General features: G+C 36.9%; 1 protein-coding gene across 1 annotated transcript in view; it reads right to left on the reverse strand.

Moving 5' to 3' along the window:
- The window catches only part of ADGB (androglobin), a 157414-nt gene extending 136700 nt beyond the window's left edge, over positions 1-20714 (reverse strand). Inside the window, exon 1 of the mRNA XM_068551083.1 lies at positions 20641-20714. Within this exon, the coding sequence (XP_068407184.1) occupies positions 20641-20714 (74 nt within the window). The remainder of the gene's footprint in view (positions 1-20640) is intronic.
- Between the last annotated feature and the right edge of the window lie 1375 nt (positions 20715-22089).

Genomic DNA, 22089 nt, shown 5'->3' on the forward strand with positions numbered 1-22089 from the left:
CCATCAAAACCATGATAAAATTACCTCATTCAGGAAGCTCAAAAATCTTAAAAGCTGTTTTGTAAAAGGAAGATGTAATTTCTTAAAAAATAAGGGCTCTGTTGAGACTCTGTTTTGCTTTCCTCTTCATTCTGTCAAGTGTAAGTATATTCTGGCTCCCTCCCTTAAGCTGTGAAGCCTTGTTACTAATTGGCCTACTTTCCTTGTAACATGTCAAATTTGTTTCCATCTATATTGAAGATCACTTAAAAAGAATCTCATTAGAGGTAACTTATACCAGCTCAGTAGCTCCCCTATTGTGCTACACACACAGTACAAGCAATGGTCAAATACAGTCCAATGTCAAATATATTGTAAACTTCAAATGATCATGTACAATTGTTGCTTTTGAAGCTGTCAGCACAGTATGCCTTTGAATTTCATTGCCAGAATGTACCTACTGTTCTAGCATAGTCAGGATGCTTTAAAATATTCAAATCACATTATTCCTGGTTTCATCAATTCTGAAAACAAGATAATCTTTAAACACAAAGGTAACCCAGGACTTTTGAAGATTTAGGAACTGGTAATATTGGGAAATAAATGCTGAAAATTTAGAAAATTCAAACATGCAAAGAAATCAAACCAGCCCCTGAAAAAATCAGGAGTATACAGAGTTACTCTATTTGTATAGTAATATACCCAAGTACTAGTAAATGATTTAATTCATTAAAATTACAAGTTGTATAAAAGATTTCAAAGGTAAGTATATTCTCTGCTATATGGCTAAATGCTCTCTTCCACACAGTAGGTCTAAGTATGCTATTGAGATAAGTGAAGTGTCACTGACCCATTTAGGAGAGGCTAGCAACTTATAAACAAAACATATTCGTGGAAAGTTATTTCAAAAATTTTAATAAAATCAGTGAGGAATGTTTAAAATATAAAATATGTATATTCCAAATGCCAAATTATATTCCAGAGGAAACCGATGTTTAGAGGGAAGAAAAATGCCAGAAGCCAGGCAAGGGGCTGATTTCCAGAGTAGAAATATAAAATATAAAGGTACTCCTGGGGAAAAGAGAGGAAGCATAAAAGAAGCAAATTTATAACAGCAGGGAAAGTCAAACAGAATAGTCTGACATGAAAATGATGCATAACGTAAGCAACAGATACACAGGTGTTAAAATAATTATACATATATATATACTTTTCATTACTAAAATGAATTGATCATGATTGGAAGCCACTGAAAAATGTAAGTGGGTGGTCACCAAAAGCAGGAGGCGAGGGGTGGGCAAAATGGGTGACAATGGTCAAAAGGTACAAACTTCCAGTTAAAAAATAAATGTCACGAGGATGTAAAATACAGCATAGTGACTGTAGTTAATAATACACTGTTGTATCTTTGAAAGTTGCTAAAATTCACATCACAAAGAAAAAAATGTGCAACTACATACGGTGACAGATGTTAACTAGACTTATTGTGGTGATCGTTCAAAACATATACAAATATCAAATCATAATGTTATATACCTGAAACTAATATAATATGTCAATTATATCTCAGTTAAAAAAAGTCAATGGACTAAACCTGTAGTGGTGGATTGGGGTCTGGAATAGTGTAACCCACAAGCAGGTACTGGGAATTGGAATTGAGCAAGCTTAAAAGTCTATTTTGGAAAAGAAGCTGAATTCACCCTGCAAATGTCAGGAGACCAGAAATAGGCTTTGTGAATGAGCAAGTGTCTAGAGTATTCATGAACTCCTAGCATTGAACTAAGGCTGGAATAACTCCCCTTATAGCTTACGGTGTCAGAGGCAATATGCCACTTTCCTATGATTCCATGAGGAAATAGTCTGGGCAAATGGGAAAAAATGGGGATGGGGATGGCCCTCTACCACCATGGATGTGGTATCAGGGATAGCACTTCCTGCATGGGAGAAAAGCCTCCAACCTCCCCATGTTAAGACTTGAGTGGAAGCAGGGGTGATATAAAAATGCACCCACCAATCAGAAAGGACTTTGCTCTTGTATTGGAACAGAGTGCTAGAGGCCTGAGCTGGTTTTTAACCATTTAGTAACTGAATTGTGGATAGGTCCTGGGGTTCTCAAAAAGGAGTCAGAGTTCAATGGGAGAGAAATATTCTTCAGGGAGTTCGGAAAAGCAGCTACTTGCCAACTGATAGGAAGTATTTCAATAATGTAACAACTATCCTGTCCTTTTCACTAGAGCATCCCTACTGGATGTCAGAATGGGTAGGGAGGAAATCATCCTAAAAGCCATCCAAACCTCATGGCAGAAAACAGCATGCATGAGTTTAAAATATGAACTAAAATATGAACTAAAGAACTAACATTACAAAGCAAAAAAAGAAACTTAAAACTAAAAGGACAGTCAGTAAATATAGCAAAAGAAAGAAATCACACCCAAGGAAAGAAAAATAATGTAGCAAACTTAAAAGGTGTTTAAAATGAGTATATTTAGAATTACCAAAAAGACAAAGGAATAAAATTTCTTCTTTGCAATGAGAACAGGAAGATGTCAAACAAGAAAACAAAAAAATAAGACCAATATAAAAAAGAGACATTGGAAAATTTTAGTAATGGAAACCTCAAATGTTGAAAGAGTAGACTGAATAAAGTTGAAGAGGACTAATGATTTAGAAGGTAGAATTTTAAAAATCAAGTGTTCTCATAGATAAAGAGTTAGAAAATGTGAAATACCCAAGTAGATAGATTGAAAAACACTAATGTATGCCTAATAGAAGTCTCAGAAGGATGAAATGGTTAAAATGGTGGTGGGGGGGGCGGTGTTTAGGAGAAATATTTGATGATACAACTGCTGAAAAATGTTCAGAATTGACGAGAGACATGTCTTCAGATTGGAAAAAGCACATCAACCAATAACAAAGCACAAATGGGAGGTCAGGGAGTAGAATTCTGCATCTAGATAGATCAACTGAAATTACAGACCAATGTTGAAGATTAAAATCTAAAGAACTGACATGTTACCTAAAAATAAAAACCAATCAAATTGACAGCAAATAGTAGACACTATAAAGCAGTGAAGTGATGTCTTCAGAGCTGAGGTAAAATAACTGTCAATCTTGGAATTAAGACCCAATTAAACTCTTATTCAAAAGTGAGGTAGAAACATTTATTTTAAATTAAATAAAAACATTTTGAAAATGTGAGTTTACCATAACAGACTCTTGCCCCCCCGCCAAAAAAAAAAAAAAAAAATTAATGAAGGATTTATCTCAGGAAACAAGAAATGAACCCAGAATGAAAGTGTGGAATACAAGTTGCAATGGTAAACAAATGAGTCAATATAACATTTTGGTAAAATTCTAAAAAGTATTTCCTGTAAACAAATAATAACAATAACTTTGTGCTTTTGAAGGTATACAAAATAAAAGATATGGGAAAGAGAGGGAATTCTGATAGACACTAGCGTGCCTGTTTTTTTCTTTAGGAATAATACTAACTGTAGACTTTGTAGGAAAATATTTAAAGATTAGGGTATTTTAAAAAATTAAGGATTGTCTTAGTCAGTTTGGGCTGCTATAACATCATACCATAGAATGGGTGGTTTATAAACAGTAGAAGTTTATTTTTCACAGTTCTGGAGCCTAGAAGTCTGACATCAGGTTGCCAGCATGGTCAGGTTCTGATGAGAGCTTTCTTGTGTTTTACAGATGGCTGACTTCTCTTTGCGCCCTCACATGGAGGAAAGAGAGATAGGTAGCTCTCTGGCCTCTTCTTATAAGGGCACTAATCTCATTTATGAGGGCTTCACATTACTTCCCAAATGTGAGTAATTCACATTACTCATTACTCTCCAAAGCCCCACCTCCAAATACCATCACATTGGGATAAGGGTTTCAACATATGAATTTTGGGGAATGCAGACTTTCAGTCCATTGCAAAGATATTACAATAAATAAAATATAAAACTTCCAAACTGAGAGAGAAGAGAAAGAGTAGACCTGACATTAGGGAACAACTCACTACAATTTGGGTAGAAGGGAAATTGGGAATGCAGAATTTTAAAAATTAGGGTCAAATTAACCAATATGACTGGAGACTAAAACGTTTTAGAAAAACACTGTTTCAGAATGAGAAGGGAATCTCACTCAACAAACAGTTCACTTATTTTTAACTCACATTTATTGAACACCTGCTCTGTGACAAGCACTGTGCTAGATGATGGGGTTACAGATATGTAAATATATATCTATACTCTTGAGTTTATTTTGGAATGCAAACAGATAAACAGAAAATTTCAATATAATGTGGTATGTGCAGGGACGGAAGTATTCACAGGTGGTAGAGGGGGAATTGTGCCCAATACGAGGCAATTAGGAGAAACTTCCTGCAATAGATAGCATCTGAGCAGTCTTGAAGGATAACTACAAATTTTCCATATTGAAAAAGGAGAAAGAACATCACTATGAAAGAACAGCATACAAGACAGTCAGAGGTAAGAAACAGCAGAGTGGGTGCAGAGAATTATGAGCTCTTCAAGTACTGGGTGAGCATGTAGTATAAAGTGAGGGGAAATTAGGCTGGAGAGAAACATAAGATAGGTAGGCAGTTCCCACTTAGGGTCTTGTTGAGGAGCTTGAACCTTGTTTTGTAGTTATTGCTGACTTTGCTCATTATACTAAGACAAACATTTTATTTTTAGATACATATTATTTAACATTTACTCTTAACAGACCACTGGTTTAACATAGGAAGTTTGAGGAATACTGAAGTTGAAATACAACTCAAAAGTGAGCACAATATAATGATTATGAAAATTTTATTTAAGGTAATGTTCGTAAGATCTGGAAGTTGCATTCTTTTAATTAAAACTTTTGTATCATGATGTCTCTACTACATCAAAAACCAATTAAAGAAAATATAATATATACTGGCAATTATATCTAATTTGGAATTTTATTTTTAAGGAAAGAATTCTATCCATACTTGCAATATATTATTTGTGGATATATATCTATAAATACTGCTTTAAAAATTCTCATCTTAATAGTTAGAAATAAAATGTAGAACTTAATAACCTGAGACATACCATGTCCACTTCAGTTGGAGTAACAAGGACTGGATTGATCCTCCCAACTAAGACAACTAAAAACCTGAGCAAAACACATGAAACTGGCTTTCAAGACACAGTCATAAAATGATGAAGGACAGTAATTACCAACATATAGGAAACAAATGAGGTGAGCCCTATAATTGCTTCAGCTTATGGCCATGAGAGAGTTTTCCGGCTGCAGTGCAGGGAGAGTTAACCTAGGCATATCTCAGCATATTCCTTAGACAGAGGAGCTGGAGGTGAAAGAAAGTCTAGGGGAGACCAAGGCAGCTAGAGTTTGAAGGACAGAGGACTAGAAAAGAGAGCTTCATAGAGAGAAAACTCCTGAAATCTTCAGAGGGTCACCCATTCCCTATAAGTTTTAGGATGTGTTTTTCTATTTCTGTAAAAAATTCATTGAGATTTTGATAAAGATTGCATTGAATCTGTAGACTGCTTTGGGTAGTAATGACATTAAAATGGTCTTCCAATCCATGAACATGGGATGTGTTTCCATTTATGTCTTTAATTTCTTTCAGCAATGTTTTGTAGTTTTCACTTTACAAGTCTTTCACCTCCTTGATTAAGTTAGTTCATAAGTATTTTATTTTTCTTTTCTTTTTTTTTTTAAACATCTTTATTGGAGTATAATTGCTTTACAATGGTGTGTTAGTTTCTGCTTTATAACAAAGTGAATCAGTTATACATATACATATGTTCCCATATCTCTTCCCTCTTGCATCTCCCTCCCTCCCACCCTCCTTATCCCACCCCTCTAGGTGGTCACAAAGCACCGGGCTGATCTCCCTATGCTATGCGGTTGCTTCCCACTAGCTATCTATTTTACGTTTGGTAGTATATATATGTCCATGCCACTCTCTCACTTTGTCACAGCTTACCCTTCCCCCTCCCCGTATCCTCAAGTCCATTCTCTAGTAGGTCTGTGTCTTTATTCCCGTCTTGCCACTAGGTTCTTCGTGACCTTTTTTTTTTTTCCCTTAGATTCCATATATATGTGTTAGCATACTGTATTTGTTTTTCTCTTTCTGACTTACTTCATTCTGTATGACAGTCTCTATGTCCATCCACCTCACTACAACTAACTCAATTTCGTTTCTTTTTATGGCTGAGTAATATTCCATTGTATATATGTGCCACATCTTCTTTATCCATTCATCTGTCGATGGACACTTAGGTTGCTTCCATGTCCTGACTATTGTAAACAGTGCTGCAATGAACACTGAGGTACATGACTCTTTTTGAATTATGGTATATGCCCAGTAGTGAGATTCCTGGGTCATATGGTAGTTCTATTTTTAGTTGTTAAAGGAACCTCCATACTGTTCTCCATAGTGGCTGTATCAAGTTACATTCCCACCAACAGTGCAAGAGGGTTCCCTTTTCTCCACACCCTCTCCAGCATTTATTGCTGGTAGATTTTTTGATGATGGCCATTCTTACCGGTGTGAGGTGATACATCATTGTAGTTTTGATTTGCATTTCTCTAATGATTAGTGATGTTGAGCATCCTTTCATGTGTTTGTTGGCAATCTGTACATCTTCTTTGGAGAAATGTCTATTTAGGTCTTCTGCCCATTTTTGGATTGGGTTGTTTGTTTTTTTGATATTGAGCTGCATGAGCTGTTTATATATTTTTGAGATTAATCCTTTGTCATTTGCTTCATTGGCAAATATTTTCTTCCATTCTGAGGGTTGTCTTTTTGTCTTGTTTATGGTTTCCTTTGCTGTGCAAAAGCTTTGAAGTTTCATTAGGTCCCATTTGTTTATTTTAGTTTTTATTTCCATTTCGATAGGAGGTGGGTCAAAAAGGATCTTGCTGTGATAGAGTGTTCTGCCTAGGCTTTCCTCTAAGAGTTTTATAGTGACTGGCTTTACATTTAGGTCTTTAATCCATTTTGAGTTTATTTTTGTGTATGGTGTTAGGAAGTGTTCTAATATCATTCTTTTACATGTAGCTGTCCAGTTTTCCCAGCACCACTTATTGAAGGGGCTGTCTTTTATCCATTGTATATTCTTGCCTCCTTTATCAAAGATAAGGTGACCATATGCGCGTGGGTTTATCTCTGGGCTTTCTATCCTGTTCCATTGATCTATATTTCTGTTTCTGTGCCAGTACCATACTGTCTTGATTACTGTAGCTTTCTAGTATAGTCTGAAGTCTGGGAGCCTGATTCCTCCAGCTCCGTTTTTCTTTCTCAGGATTGCTTTGGCTATTCGCGGTCTTTTGTATTTCCATACAAATTGTGAAATTTTTTGTTCTAGTTCTGTGATAAATGCAATTGGTAGTTTGATAGGGATTGCATTGAATCTGTAGATTGCTTTGGGTAGTATAGTCATTTTCACAATGTCGATTCCTCCAATCCAAGAACGTGGTATATCTCTCCATCTGTTTGTATCACCTTTAATTTCTTTCATCAGTGTCTTATAGTTTTCTGCATACAGGTCTTCTGTCTCCTTAGGTAGGTTCATTCTTAGGTATTTTATCCTTTTTGTTGCAGTGGTAAGTGGGAGTGTATCCTTAATTGCTCTTTCAGATTTTTCATCATTAGTGTATAGGAATGCAAGAGATTTCTGTGCGTTAATTTTGTATCCTGCTACTTTACCAAATTCATTGATTAACTCTAGTAGTTGTCTGGTAGCATCTTTAGGATTCTCTATGTATAGTGTCATGTCATCTGCAAACAGTACAGCTTTACGTCTTCTTTTCCGATTTGGATTCCTTTTATTTCTTTTTCTTCTCTGATAGCTGTGGCTAACACTTCCAAAACTATGTTGAATAATAGTGGTGAGAGTGGGCAACCTTGTCTTGTTCCTGATCTTAGTGGAAATGGTTTCAGTTTATCACCATTGAGAACGATGTTGGCTGTGAGTTTGTCATATATGGCCTTTATTATGTTGAGGTAAGTACCCGCTATGCCTAATTTCTGGAGGGTTTTTATCATAAATGGGTGTTGAATTTTGTCAAAAGCTTTTTCTGCATCTATTGAGGTTATCGTATGGTTTTTATCCTTCCATTTGTGAAAATGGTGTATCACATTGATTGATTTGCATATACTGAAGAATCCTTGCATTCCTGGGATAAACCCCAGTTGATCATGGTGTATGATTCTTTTAACGTGCTGTTGGATTCTGTTTGCTAGTATTTTGTTGTAGATTTTTGCATCTATGTTCATCAGTGATATTGGCATGTGGTTTTCTTTTTTTGTGACATCTTTGTCTGGTTTTGGTATCAGGGTGATGGTGGCCTCGTAGAATGAGTTTGGGAGTGTTCCTCCCTCTGCTATATTTCGGAAAAGTTTGAGAAGGATAAGTGTTAACTCTTCTCTAAATGTTTGATAGAGTTCACCTGTGAAGCCATCTGGTCCTGGGCTTCTGTTTGTTGGAAGATTTTTAATCACAGTTTCAATTTCAGTGCTTGTGATTGGTCTGTTTATATTTTCTATTTCTTCCTGGTTCAGTCTTGGAAGGTTGTGCTTTTCTAAGAATTTGTCCATTTCTTCCAGGTTGTCCATTGTATTGGCTTATAGTTGCTTGTAGTAATCTCGCATGATCCTTTGTATTTCTGCAGTGTCAGTTGTTACTTCTCTGTTTTCATTTCTATTTCTGTTGATGTGTCTTCTCCATTTTCTTCCTGATAAGTCTGGCTAATGGTTTATAAATTTTGTTTATCTTCTCAAAGAACCAGCTTTTAGTTTTATTGATCTTTGCTATCGTTTCCTTCATTTCTTTTTCATTTATTTCTGATCTGATCTTTATGATTTCTTTCCTTCCGCTAACTTTGGGGTTTTTTTGTTCTTCTTTCTCTAATTGCTTTACGTATAAGGTTAGGTTGTTTATTTGAGATGTTTCTTGTTTCTTGAGGTAGGACTGTATTGCTATAAACTTCCCTCTTAGAACTGCTTTTGCTGCATCCCACAGGTTTTGGGTCGTCGTGTTTTCATTGTCATTTGTTTCTAGGTATTTTCTGATTTCTTCAGTGATCTCTTGCTTATTTTGTAGTGTATTGTTTAGCCTCCATGTGTTTGTATTTTTCACAGATTTTTTTCCTGTAATTGATATCTAGTCTCATAGCGTTGTGGCCAGAAAAGATACTTGATATGATTTCAATTTTCTTAAGTTTACCAAGGCTTGACTTGTGACCCAAAATATGATCTACCCTGGAGAATGTTCCATGAGCCCTTGAGAAGAAACTGTATTCCATTGTTTTTGGATGGCATGTCCTATAAATATCAATTAAGTCTATCTTGTTTAATGTGTCATTTAAAGCTTGTGTTTTCTTACTTATTTTCATTTTGTGTGATCTGTCCATTGGTGAAAGTGGGGTGTGTTAAAGTCCCCTAAAGTCCCCTACTATGATTGTGTTACTGTCAGTTTCCCCTTTTATGGCTGTTAGCATTTGCCTTATGTACTGAGGTGCTCCTATGTTGGGTGCAAAAATATTTACAATTGTTATATCTTCTCCTTGGGTCGATCCCTTGATCATTATATAGTGTCCTTCTTTGTCTCTTGTAATTTTCTTTATTTTAAAGTCTATTTTATCTGATATGAGAATTGCTACTCCAGCTTTGTTTTGATTTCCATTTGCATGGAATATCTTTTTCCATCCCCTCACTTTCAGTCTGTATGTGTCCCTAGGTCTGAAGTGGGTCTCTTGTAGGCAGCATATACGGGTCTTGTCTTTGTATCCATTCAGCCAGTCTATGTCTTTTGGTGGGAGCATTTAATCCATTTACATTTAAGGTAATTATTGATATGTATGTTCCTAGTACCATTTTCTTAATTGTCTTGTGTTTCCTGCCTAGAGAAATTCCTTTAGCGTTTGTTGTAGAGCTGGTTTGGTGGTGCTGAATTCTCTTAGCTTTTGCTTGTCTGTAAAGGTTTTAATTTCTCTGTCAAATCTGAATGAGGTCCTTGCTGGGTAGAGTAATCTTGGTTGTAGGTTTTTCCCTGTCATCACTTTAAATATGTCCTGCCACTCCCTTCTGGCTTGCAGAGTTTCTGCTGAAAGATCAGCTGTTAACCTTATGGGGATTCCCTTGTATGTTATTTGTTGCTTTTCCCTTGCTGCTTTTAATATTTTTTCTTTGTATTTAATTTTTGATAGTTTGATTAATATATGTCTTGGTGTGTTTCTCCTTGGATTTATCCTGTATGGGACTCTCTGCACTTCCTGGAATTGATTGATTATTTCCTTTCCCATATTAGGGAAGTTTTCAACTCTAATCTCTTCAAATATTTTCTCAGTCCCTTTCTTTTTCTCTTCTTCCTCTGGGACCCCTATGATTCGAATGTTGGTGCATTTAATGTTGTCCCAGACATCTCTGAGATTGTCCTCAATTCTTTTCATTCTTTTTTCTTTATTCTGCTCTGCGGTAGTTATTTCCACTATTTTATCTTCCAGGTCAGGTATCCATTCTTCTGCCTCTGTTATTCTGCTATTGATTCCTTGTAGAGAATTTTTAATTTCATTTATTGTGTTGTTCATCATTATTTGTTTGCTCTTTAGTTCTTCTAGGTCCTTGTTAAATGTTTCTTGTATTTTCTCCATTCTATTTCCAAGATTTTGGATCATCTTTACTATCATTACTCTGTACTCTTTTTCAGGTAGACTGCCTATTTCCTCTTCATTTGTTTGGTCTGGTGTGTTTTTACCTTGCTCCTTCATCTGCTGCGTATTTCTCTGTCTTCTCATTTTGCTTAACTTACTGTGTTTGGGGTCTCCTTTTCGCAGGCTATTTCCCATTGTATTTGGTGTCTGCCCCCCATGGGTAAGGTTGGTTCAGTGTGTTGTGCAGGCTTCCTGGTGAAGGGCACTGGTGCCTGTGTTCTGGTTGATGAAGCTGGATCGTGTCTTTCTGGTGGGCAGGACCACGTCTGGTGGTGTGTTTGGGGGTGTCTGTGAACTTATTATGATTTTAGGCAGCCTCTCTGCTAATGGGTGGGGTTGTGTTCCTGTGTTACTAGTTTTTTGGCATGGGGTGTCCAGCACTGTAGCTTGCTGGTCATTGAGTGGAGCTGGGTCTTAGCGTTGAGATGGAGATCTCTGGGAGAGTTCTCCCCAGTTGTTATTACGTGGGGCTGGGAGGTCTCTGGTGGTCCAGTGTCCTGAACTCGGCTCTCCCACCTCAGAGGCTAAGGCCTGACACCCAGCCGGAGCACCAAGACTCTGTCAGCCACACGGCTTACATGTAAATGTGTTAAATAAATTCTCCAATCCAAAGGTATAGGGAGGCTGGCCTTCTGCATCTGCTCGGTCCTCCAGCCAGACGTTGTCTTCTGAGCCTGGTTGATATGGAGAGCCTGCTTTGGATCCAGGTCTAGCTGCATTCCCTAGTGTCTAGAAGAAGCAGCCGTTTCCCCCATCCTCCCCTATTCCTGCCACAACTTGTGATGATGCTGGAGCACCTGAGGCTCTGCCCCTCATGCTCCAGATGAATGTTCTTTTCAAGAACATATATTTTATTTGCCAAGTCATACCATAACCTGAGACATCAAACAAGTCTCAATAAATGTGAAAGAATTCAAGTCATACAAAATATGTTCTCTGACCAATGGAAATTACACTAGAAATCTCTAACCAATACACCTGGAAAATTTGAAGATATTTGGAATCTATATAAAATATTTATGATTAACCAATGTGTTAAAGAAGAAATAAAAAAAGAAGTTATAAAAGTATCTGAAGTGAATAAAAATGAAAATATAACACATTAAAATGTACAGGATGCCACTAAAGCAAGAGATAGGGGAAGTTTATAGCACAAAATGTCTACATTAGAAAAGAATCAAAGTCTCAGAACAATGTACTCAGTTTCCACCTTAAGTAACTAGGAAGAAGAGAGCAAGTTAAATCTAATGTAAATTAATAAAAAATTAGAGCAGGTTAATAGAAATAGAAAACATAAAAATGATAGAGAAGAATCAATAAATCAAAAAGCCAGTTCTTTGATTGATCAAACTCTAGTCAGGTTGATCAGGAATGTGGAAGAGAAGATACAAACTACCAATCAGAAGGAAAAAAGAGACATCACTACTGATCCCATAGACATTAAAAAGATAATAAGGAAATATTACAAACAACTCTATGTCCATATATTTGATAACTTAGATGAAATGGATCAGTTCCCTGAAGAATACAAACTAAGAATCCTTGGTAAAGAGGAGATAGATTGGACTGGAGATACTGAATACCCTTGTCTGTATCTATTGATAAAGTGAACTTAGCATTAAATATTTTCCTACAAAGAAAAGTCCAGATCCAAATGGCTTCACTGGTAAAGTCTACTAAATATTTAAGGAAGAAATAATACTAATTCTACACTAATTATTGGCAACAACATGGATGAATATCAAAATAATTACGATGAGTGAAAGAAGCCATACAAAAGGAAGTTTATTATTCCATTTATATAAAACTCTAGAAAATGTAAACTAATCTATAGTGAGAGAAAATAGAACAGTGATTGCCTGGGGACTGGGGTCAGGGAAAGACAGAAGGTAGGCAAGGAAACTTTTTTGAACGGTAGATCTGTTCATTATCTTGATTGTGTTGATGCTTTCATGTGTGTGGATGTACTTTAAAACTTATCAGAATGCATTCTTTAAATATGTGCAATTTATTATATGTCAACTGTCCATCAATAAACCTGTTTTTTAAAAAGAAAGAAAAAGAAAACCTGGGGATTTTAAAAGGCAAATTTAGGAAAATCCAAACATCACCTTGTGATAGCAGTATTATCTGCTTCTAGAGTCATAATACATAGTTAAATTAAATCTAGATTCTATGATATATTTGAGTGCCAAGTCATATTCAACAAAATGTATTTTGTCTGTCTTTCATGTATACCTATTCCTGGTAGATTAAACCGTGTATAATTTGGACTTGGGAAAAAGTCAAAATTGTCTTTATATGTCATAGAAGTAGTCCATATTTGCATTAATATATATTTTATAATCTGGTTATTAATAAAACACTAATGAAATAACTTTTTAAAACTTAAGAGCACTTGTTAATCACATACCTAGCAAAGATGACAAAATGATTTTTAAAAAATTCTTAGGTCAATTAACAAGATTATATAATACTACAGAAAATATAAGAGCTGAAAACCAAAGAAAACTTTAGCTGGCACAAAATCATAGAGACTTCTAAGAAAAAGTTTTAAAAGAGGCAGAATCTTATTTACACACAGGCCATACACACTCCTATATATGCTTTAATTAGATTACTTCCACTGCGAGGATGTTAAAATTTCAATAAAATGAGGGTCTGGAATTTTGCTATTATTTTCTTTGAGCATGCTGCTCAGGGTAAAGACACGATTTTATTCATAGTGGGAGGTAGTTTATTTATGCAATGTGTAATCAGCATGCCTTATTAAGTAGCATCAGCTAATACCCTGAAGGAATCAGAATACACAATTGACTTAATTTGCATTAGGGGCATTCTGAGCCATATTCTTCAGAAATATTAAATATGTGAGGAAATAAATTGCAACCTCTAAAAAATGTAAAAATTAAAAATAGTTAAAGTCAGACTGTTATGTCAACCTTTATTCTCTTGGTTTGATGAAAATTATTTAATTAGGTATTTAACTTTAAAAGTTCAACATTTATCTATTTTTTTAATATACTGTGCTTGTGTGAATACGAAAATAAATAGGTGAGGGAGATTAAGAGGTAAAAACTTTCAACTACAAAATAAATGAGTCACAGGTATAAAATGTACAGTGTGGGGAGTATAGTCAATAATTATGTAACATCTTCATCATGGTGATCATTTTGAAGTGTATAGAAATATCGAATCACTACTCTGTGTATCAGCAACTAACAGCATGTTGCAGGTTAATTATACTTCAAAATCAAACAAACCAAACTCATAGAAAAAGAGACCAGATTTGTTATTACCATAGGTGGGGGTGGAGAGGTGGAACTGGATGAAGGTAGCCAAAAGGTACAAACTTCCAGTTATAGGATAAATAAGTACTAGAAATGTAAAGTAGAGCATGATAAATATGATTAACGCTGCTGTACATTGTATTGGGTTGACCAGAAAGTTCATTCAGGTTTTTCTATAAGATGTTACGGAAAAACCCGAACAAACTTTTTGGTCAACTCAGTATATGAAAGTTGTTAAAAGATTAAATCCTAAGAGTTCTTATCACAAGGAAGAAATTTTTTTTCTAATTCTTCAATGTCTTATCTACATGAGATGACAGATCTTCACTAAACTTATTGTGGTAATCATTTCACGACGTACGTAAGTCAAATCATTATGAAATGAACACTGAGCCAGGGTAGAAAAGCAATTTGAAGGGAAAATCAAAAGAACATGGAAACCAACTGTACATAACAGACAAAGGAGGGTGAAGGTCAAAGATAACTGCTTGAAACTCAAGGTGGCAGGGAAGATGGTAGTAAGATTCTCTAAAATAAACATGGGAAATCTACACATTTGGAAGAGAAAATGATGACCTCCATTTTGGACATATTTAACTTGGAGTAGGAGAGTACATCCAAGTGGATTTGTCCCCTTGAACTTGAGCTCAGTTACATGGTAAGGACCACGGGTGCTAATTCAGTTATCTTTAGTCATCATTGTTTTAGATAATCAAAAGGGATAAAGGAGAGGGGAGTGAAGCAAGACCATCAGAGAATGACTTAATTTGGGGGGTAGAAGAAAGAAAACAAAGCAGGGGCAGGTCAGAAGGAAAGGAAAACTCCAGGAAAGGATAAGAGAGGATAGATTTAGCTGGAGTGACACATGTTCCCCTGAGCCCTCTTGAGAGATGGAGGAACAAAGGGAGAGAGCAGAATAGGAGGGGGCTTCTTCTGCTGTTCTGATCCCGATGAACACAGGCCCCTAGTATCTGAAGCTTCTGCCTTTTACTGGAATCTAACACTATCCAGCAGCAAAGCTGATATTTTAAAGAGCAAGGAAAAAACATAATATGCAAATACATGACATAATGTCCTTAATGACTTTAACCAAAATCCATGAAAGAAACAACAGGTCCTCAGCACCCTGGGTGAGTACATGCACAAGCTCCAGTTAAACTTTTTTTTTCTCCTTTTTAAACAACTCCAACTATTTTCTTCCTAACTTTATTCTTTGTCTATGGAGCAAACTGATCACAAATCCCTCCTAGACTTTGATCCAAGGTGGAGCAAACATGTGGCTTTGTCTCTAATTTCTAATTAATTCATTACAATAGTATGTGGAAAGAGCTCTGTTAGCAGACTGTACAGCACAGGCTTCATCTTTGACCATGACCTCACCTGGTTAAACTCTCACGGTGTTTCTGGCTCATACCTGGGATGAAAGCAGGCAAAACAGGCCACAGTTGTTCCTGCTTCCTCTCCTTTTGCCTGTGTATCCACAAGGTTTGATGACCTGTAGTAGCCTTTTTTATTAATTTATAACTAAACTAGACATATTTCTTCCCTGAATTGAAGATTGAGAGGTGAAGAAATGGGAGCAGAAAGGGCACATTGAACTTTTGAGGACTTCAACTGAAGTAATATATGTAATTATGATACCCATCACATCAGAGGATGGAATAAAAATAATCACAAAATCTTTAGACTATGTTATTCATTTGGCACCAGCAAAAATATAAATATATATATATTATATATATATATACTTTATATATATATTTATATATATACATTATACATATGTGTGTGTGTGTGTGTGTGTGTATATATATATACTTTATATATAAAGTTTACTTTTAAAATGTACCATATGTTAATTCAGCCATACAGATCAGCATGCCTATAGCCCTAGACCCTGGAATTAATTAGCCTGAACCTACCCTAGGAAAGAATGTAATAAAATTTCAAAGCACCTAGTTGAATACTTCTTCTGACAACATATGCATGTCTTCTTTGTCAAGGGTCAAAGTGAGAAGGATTAGTAATATTTCTATCCAATACTTCATATTATACAAATTATATCAAATTATACAAATCGTATCAAAGGTATACTTTTAACATCTTGGATACAGATTTTAGTCATTTTTATCTCACATTAAGTAGCCTAATCAGTTTATAGATTATTTAATCCCTTAATTTCAATAATCTGTGACCTGGAAATGTCAAAATAATAGTAAAGCCAACTAAAATATTTTTAAATAACCACTTTTGATCGAGGCAATATTACTTTGCTCATTTGAAGCACTAGCAACAGTGCTGTGAGTTTCAAAGTATAAATTTGATTTTGTTTTTAGGTAACGCTGAAGTACGAATTCCATGAGTTTGTAAATTTAAATCTTTTAAATCTAACATCCTCTATTCCTCTAATAATGCTACAGAGTAAACTGAGGAGGAACCATTTCTCCTCCAAAAGGAAACAAAATAAAAATTGGTTGATTAAAACAATTTTTTTCATTGTCAGAAATAATTGTTAACCCATGTCAAGTTTTAACAAATTATTAGATAAGTGTTCAGATTAAGATTACTTCAAAGGAAGAACTAGTGGCAGACCCCACTAAGACTAACAGGTTATTCCTAGCCTCATTAAGCAGGGCTTTTTGGCTGAGATTTTTATATTTAAGAAATGTGCAACAGACATTTATATGATGCCCTAATCCGTGCTGAGTGTTGCCTGGTGTCCTGGGGATGATTGACAGGGCCTCTTCCCTCTGGGTCTCATAGTCTCTCTCTGGTTCTGAGACAGAGGGTTTTATGGCCAAGCTGCCACACAGGGTTTCTATTTTAGCTCAAAGTACACACACCCTTATTAAATCGTGCCAGGCCCTGAGGAAAGTGCAAAAATAAGCAAGGGAAGGCCCTCAGAAATTTGTCATTGAATTTCATTTACACTTTTTTTCCTTCTCTTTTCAGACATGGTGGCATCATCACCTGGACACCATCACCGCTGCCACTGAAGGTCAGTAACTTGGCTTTGTGGTCTTTGACACAATCATCTTACAGGTCTGCTCTGTACCCACTCACCCTTCTTTAAAAAAGTTCCTCACTCTCATGGAGAGTTCCCAGAAGCAAGCATCCCCCCATTATCTCCCATTATCATCACCCGTTTCTTGCTACCCTGATTCTTAATTCAGCATGAATTCCATTCAGACAATTGTTTAATTGTACCTCATAAATCATCATTTTGACATTTAAAACAGTCTCTGTTTCCCCATCACATAGAGTTCAAATTCCTTAATCTGTCCTTCTCACGTGCTGCATACTCACCTCTGATGCTTTATGTGCCGGTACGTTCATATGAAATCCCTCTGCTCCAGCCAACCTGGATGACTTTCTGTGCCTCAAACATCTCCATCACCTGCCCTAACCATCTCACTAGCTTGTGCCTTTCGAAGTTGGAGAGTGGCTGTTAGAGGGAGATGACGAAAGACCAGCTCCAGTTGGAAGTGACCCTCTTCTCCTCTAACTCACATAACCATCATTTTAGACATGTCATGATTTCTCTAATCTAACCCTATGCAAATACGTGGTTCCTTCCATTATTTCCAGCAAGTTCTCCCTGACAAATTTGACATTACTGTACATTTCCTAGTTATTTCTATTTGAATCTTAGTTTTTCTCCCCTAGATTACAAATCCCTGGACTAGTACCCTGTTTTGCAATTCGTTATTCTCCCAAGTCAACCAGTGACTTGGGCATGAGAAGCGCTCAATGAATCACTGGGAAATGAGCATAAAGAATTGGCTTTCCTCTAGGGAAGTTTTTGTCACCAGAGATCACCTTTTAAATTGTGAGTACTTATGACCTTAGTTGTTGAGGTTCTCAGAGGTGACCTGGGTAAATCACAAAACTCAGTGTGAACCCTGGGTTGTTTCCTGCCCTGCTTCTCCTCTTCCCTCTCTGCCTTTTTCTGTGGAGCTATAAGGACTATACCTAGAGCTACAAAAGGCATCTCCCTTCTCTTTCTCTCTCTCTCTCTCTCTCTCTCTTCCCCTCTCTCTCTCTCTCTCTCTCTCTGTCTCGTGCCCACACACATTTTTTTCCTTTTTGATTTCTGGTGGTAGAGGAATAGATTATCTATTATCTGTCAACCACTGTTGCATGGTTTCATTGAAGCAGCTCTCTCTTTGACTTGGTATAACCAAGAATTCACTTAATTTAATCCTCAGTAAGATATGTATTCTTCTATTTTATGTTGCTTTCATAGTATTAATCATAATTCCACTCTTGTAATAGTCTTGTTTTCAAAGTTTTGTATAGACAAATATGTTGATCTTTTTTGAGAATTCTATGAAATTTAAATGCACACTTCAGTAAGTATAGATTAACTTGAGCTTTATGAAATATATTTCATTCTGTTTTGAAAAGAGGTCTAACTATATTCAATATCCTGTGATAAATCATAATGAAAAAGAATATGAAATAGAATGTGTGTGTATATATATATATATATATATATATATATATATATGTATAACTGAATCACTATGCTGTACAGCAGAAAGTAACACAACATCGTAAATCAACTATACTTCAATAAAATACATTTTTAAAAAAGAGGTCTAATGATGTTTCATCATCTATAAGAATCTAGAAGGTTGCGTAATTCTTGTTAGTTCAACAAATTATCTGTTTGATCTTGATTTTAATGTGCTATTGGAAGTGGAACAAAACTTTGTGACTATAAACACCAAATTGTATTCCTATCTCAAACTTCCCATTCAAGTTCAAATATTTTAGCATTTGAAGTGTAAGCATTAACACTTCTAATAACCCTTAAGAGTTAAATTGCATGCCTTCTCTTCCCTCTTTTAAGTTATCTATCATCTACACCAAAACTTATATTCAGTACTTCTAAGAAGATCAAATTTTTGTCTTCTGTCACTACAAATCCTTCCATGGTATCTTTGCAGTACACACTAGTTTTCAAATTGATTAATTTAAATTGGTTTGTAATTTCCAATTATCATTAGGTACTAATAATGAAAGACATAATTTGTGACAGTTGTTATGACAATAAAAAATATTGTTCTCAAAGATGAAATTTTAAAAAGATGACACCCCCAATTAGAACAATAAGTTAAATCAAAGTTTTGAACACTTTACTGTAACAAAATTCTCTCACTTATGGATTCAGTAGAGTTAAAAAGCATCTGAAAGAATCATGATAGTTTGGAGCTGGAGGAAAAAATAAAGTAGAGAAGGGAGGACAGGGAATGCTGGAATGGGAACAATTTTAAGTAGATGGTCCTTCATTTAAAGAAGAAAAAACTGAATGTCGAAATAAAAAAATGACATATCTAACGTCACAAAAAATGGTGCAAGGGTGAACCCTATATCAGAGATTTCATTCTTGCTGATACAGAGAAATACAGAATACATAAAATAGAAATACCTTAATCTAATGTAAAAACTGTCAGCTCAGTTACCTGGCATACTTATTCTTGGTGATTCAAAGTCATATTTACTTATGAATTTGGTCACAGCTGGACATAGATGGTTCTGCTTTCTCAGTTGAAACATCTCAGTTTTTGAATTTTGCCAACAATGGATCAGATCAGAAAAGGAGGGAGAGTTAACATCTTATCAGGGATCTTATCTCTATCATGTGATAAAATCACCACAAAACCAGGCCAGGTACTGTGTTTTATGGTATCTGGTTTGATCAGATAACATGAATGAATGAAGCTGAACAGAAGTTCAATGTGGGATTCTTTAGGTAAAGAAGGAGATGAAGAATTAGGCGACCGAAATCGAAGAACCCGACTAAAAAGAATTTACTGTCCACCCCTCACAGGCATAGTGGGAAAACATGAATGACCCCACTGAGTTAAGTTTAGCAGCTGGCACTCTCTTATAGCTGGAATACATTTTAGAAATTTGTAAGTTCAAATAATAGCCCCAAATCTGTGTTATTAATAACTAGGTATTTTTAGAGGGGGGGGGGAAAAAAAACACCAGAGGACAAAAAGTAATAAGGAGGTACATACACAGACACGACAAACACCACCCCAGGTCAGAGAGGCATCATGTAGATTCCATGAGCTAAAGTCTGTACACTTTCTTGGAGTAAACATTAGTAACGTGAATTACATATTTATATAGTTTTACCTTTTAAAAACCATTTTATGTCTGATATAATCTGACTAAAAGTCTTCAGCTGTTGCACTGGGGCAGATACAAACTAGGGAATCATCACTGAGGTGAAAGCTCTCTCTGTCTCTGTCTCTTTCTGCTAATACTGGGGCCATGCACACGTGGCCCTAACTTTGAGCCTCGCCTCTTTGTCAAGGAAGCAGCAGCCTTTCTAAGTGCCTGGGTGGACTCTGAAGGAGAGGAGGGGCAGGAAGGGGCGGGAGGTTCATGGACGGGAGCCAGAGTGCAGCCGCCGAGCAGCTGAAATAGGGAAACCTGGGAGGAGGTGGATCGAGGCACGCATGGAGGAAGAATGAGGGCAAGAATCTCCCGAGTCTGGGTTCCCACAGAAGGGAAAGAAGCTGCCAAGAGGCCATCTAAACTCGTGCCCTGGCATAGTTTGCTACAGTGAAGCAGCGCCAGGACGAGTGGAAAGGCCAAGGGGTCAGGCCAGGGGTGGGATGGGCAGGCAGAGGTCCCTTACTCTTTAGATTTATCCGATCCGTGCGCCGAGTTGATACGATGCACCTCTTTCTTTCTGGTTTGTTTGGTGGTCATGGCAGAGGCGGACCCAGGCAGCGGCTGAGCTCTGAGCTAGGAGCCGGCTCTGCGACCCTGGCTCCGCGTCTGCCGTTGCCAGGAGACGACCCGTGTGCTTCCTGCAGCCGCGGGGCAGGTGCTGGCAGGGCTTTAGCAGGGGCGGCTCTAGCGGAGGCGGCTTTACGTCGCAGTGGGGATGCGAGCTCGGGCGCTCCACAGGCGGGTGGTAACCTAGGGGTTGAGTGTCTGGGAAGGAAGGCTCCCCGGGCATGGATTCGTCCGTAGGATTTATGGGCAGCTCTGATAAACCGGAGTTTTTCTATCAGGTTGACTCTGCCGGGCTTTGCCCTTCGGAACCATAGACATATATCGACTCTCTTTTGGATTTGAAGACGTGTACTATGCAAGTCCCCTTTCCCCAAGTCTTCTCTCCGCTGAACAAGTTCCTTTAGCAATAATTTAAGAGACATTACAGACACAGTAATTTGCCAATGGCTTGAAAATCGTGGGTTCAGTAGTGAATACGGTGGGTGCAGGGGGATCCCTGTACCGAAGGCAAGATCATGACACCCTCAGTCGCTTAAGTTTCGCTAATGATTTAAATAAGTCAATAATAAGTTTAAATAAGTTTAAATAAGTTGTGGGTTTGGGTTGTTCACATGAAAGAATAAATCCAGGTCATGGAATGGAGTGGCCCTTGATAAGCTCACTTGAGAAGGCACTGGAGCCAGATGACACGAATCCAAGCAAACCAAGACCCATTAAGCCTCTAGCTTAATGGTCAGCCAATCCTGGTGGTATCTGTAAGTGATCTTGCCTTGCAAGATCTTGCAAGTTTTTCCTTTTGAGCCTCAGTTTACTCATTTGTAAGCAGGAGATGCTAATAGCTAACACAATTCTATCTTGAGGATAAATAAGATGTATGGAAAATGTTTAGAACATAATGAAAGCACGGGAAGTAAGGGCCTCTATTTCAAAATGCCTTTGAGGACCAGGCAGATAACATGAATGAATGAAGCTGAGAAACGCTTAGACTGGGAAAATTTTTAAGTGCATTAAAATAAAACCAAATATTGCTCCGGCCCAATACAACCTCACTTCAGAGAGATTTAACTGTGCACAGGCCTGAGGTATAGAACCCCTGTCACTAGGTGGTCTCTTCCATTAGCCTAGAGATAATTAACCATCTTTAAATAAAGACATTCCCTCTGTTCTTGGAACTGTTCAGTGGCCCAACTCTACAAGGGAAAAGCAGCTTCCTGCAAAGCAAATCTTTCAACTGCTCTGAGGAATGAATGCCTAGACCACTCTGCTCAGCGTAGCTTTTTCTTTGTCAGACTATCCCAATCTTATTATTGGATGTTACATAGATGACAATCAGATAGCAACTTCT

Source organism: Eschrichtius robustus, chromosome 9 (genome assembly GCF_028021215.1).
Source record: "Eschrichtius robustus isolate mEscRob2 chromosome 9, mEscRob2.pri, whole genome shotgun sequence".
Classification (NCBI taxonomy): Eukaryota; Metazoa; Chordata; class Mammalia; order Artiodactyla; family Eschrichtiidae; genus Eschrichtius; species Eschrichtius robustus.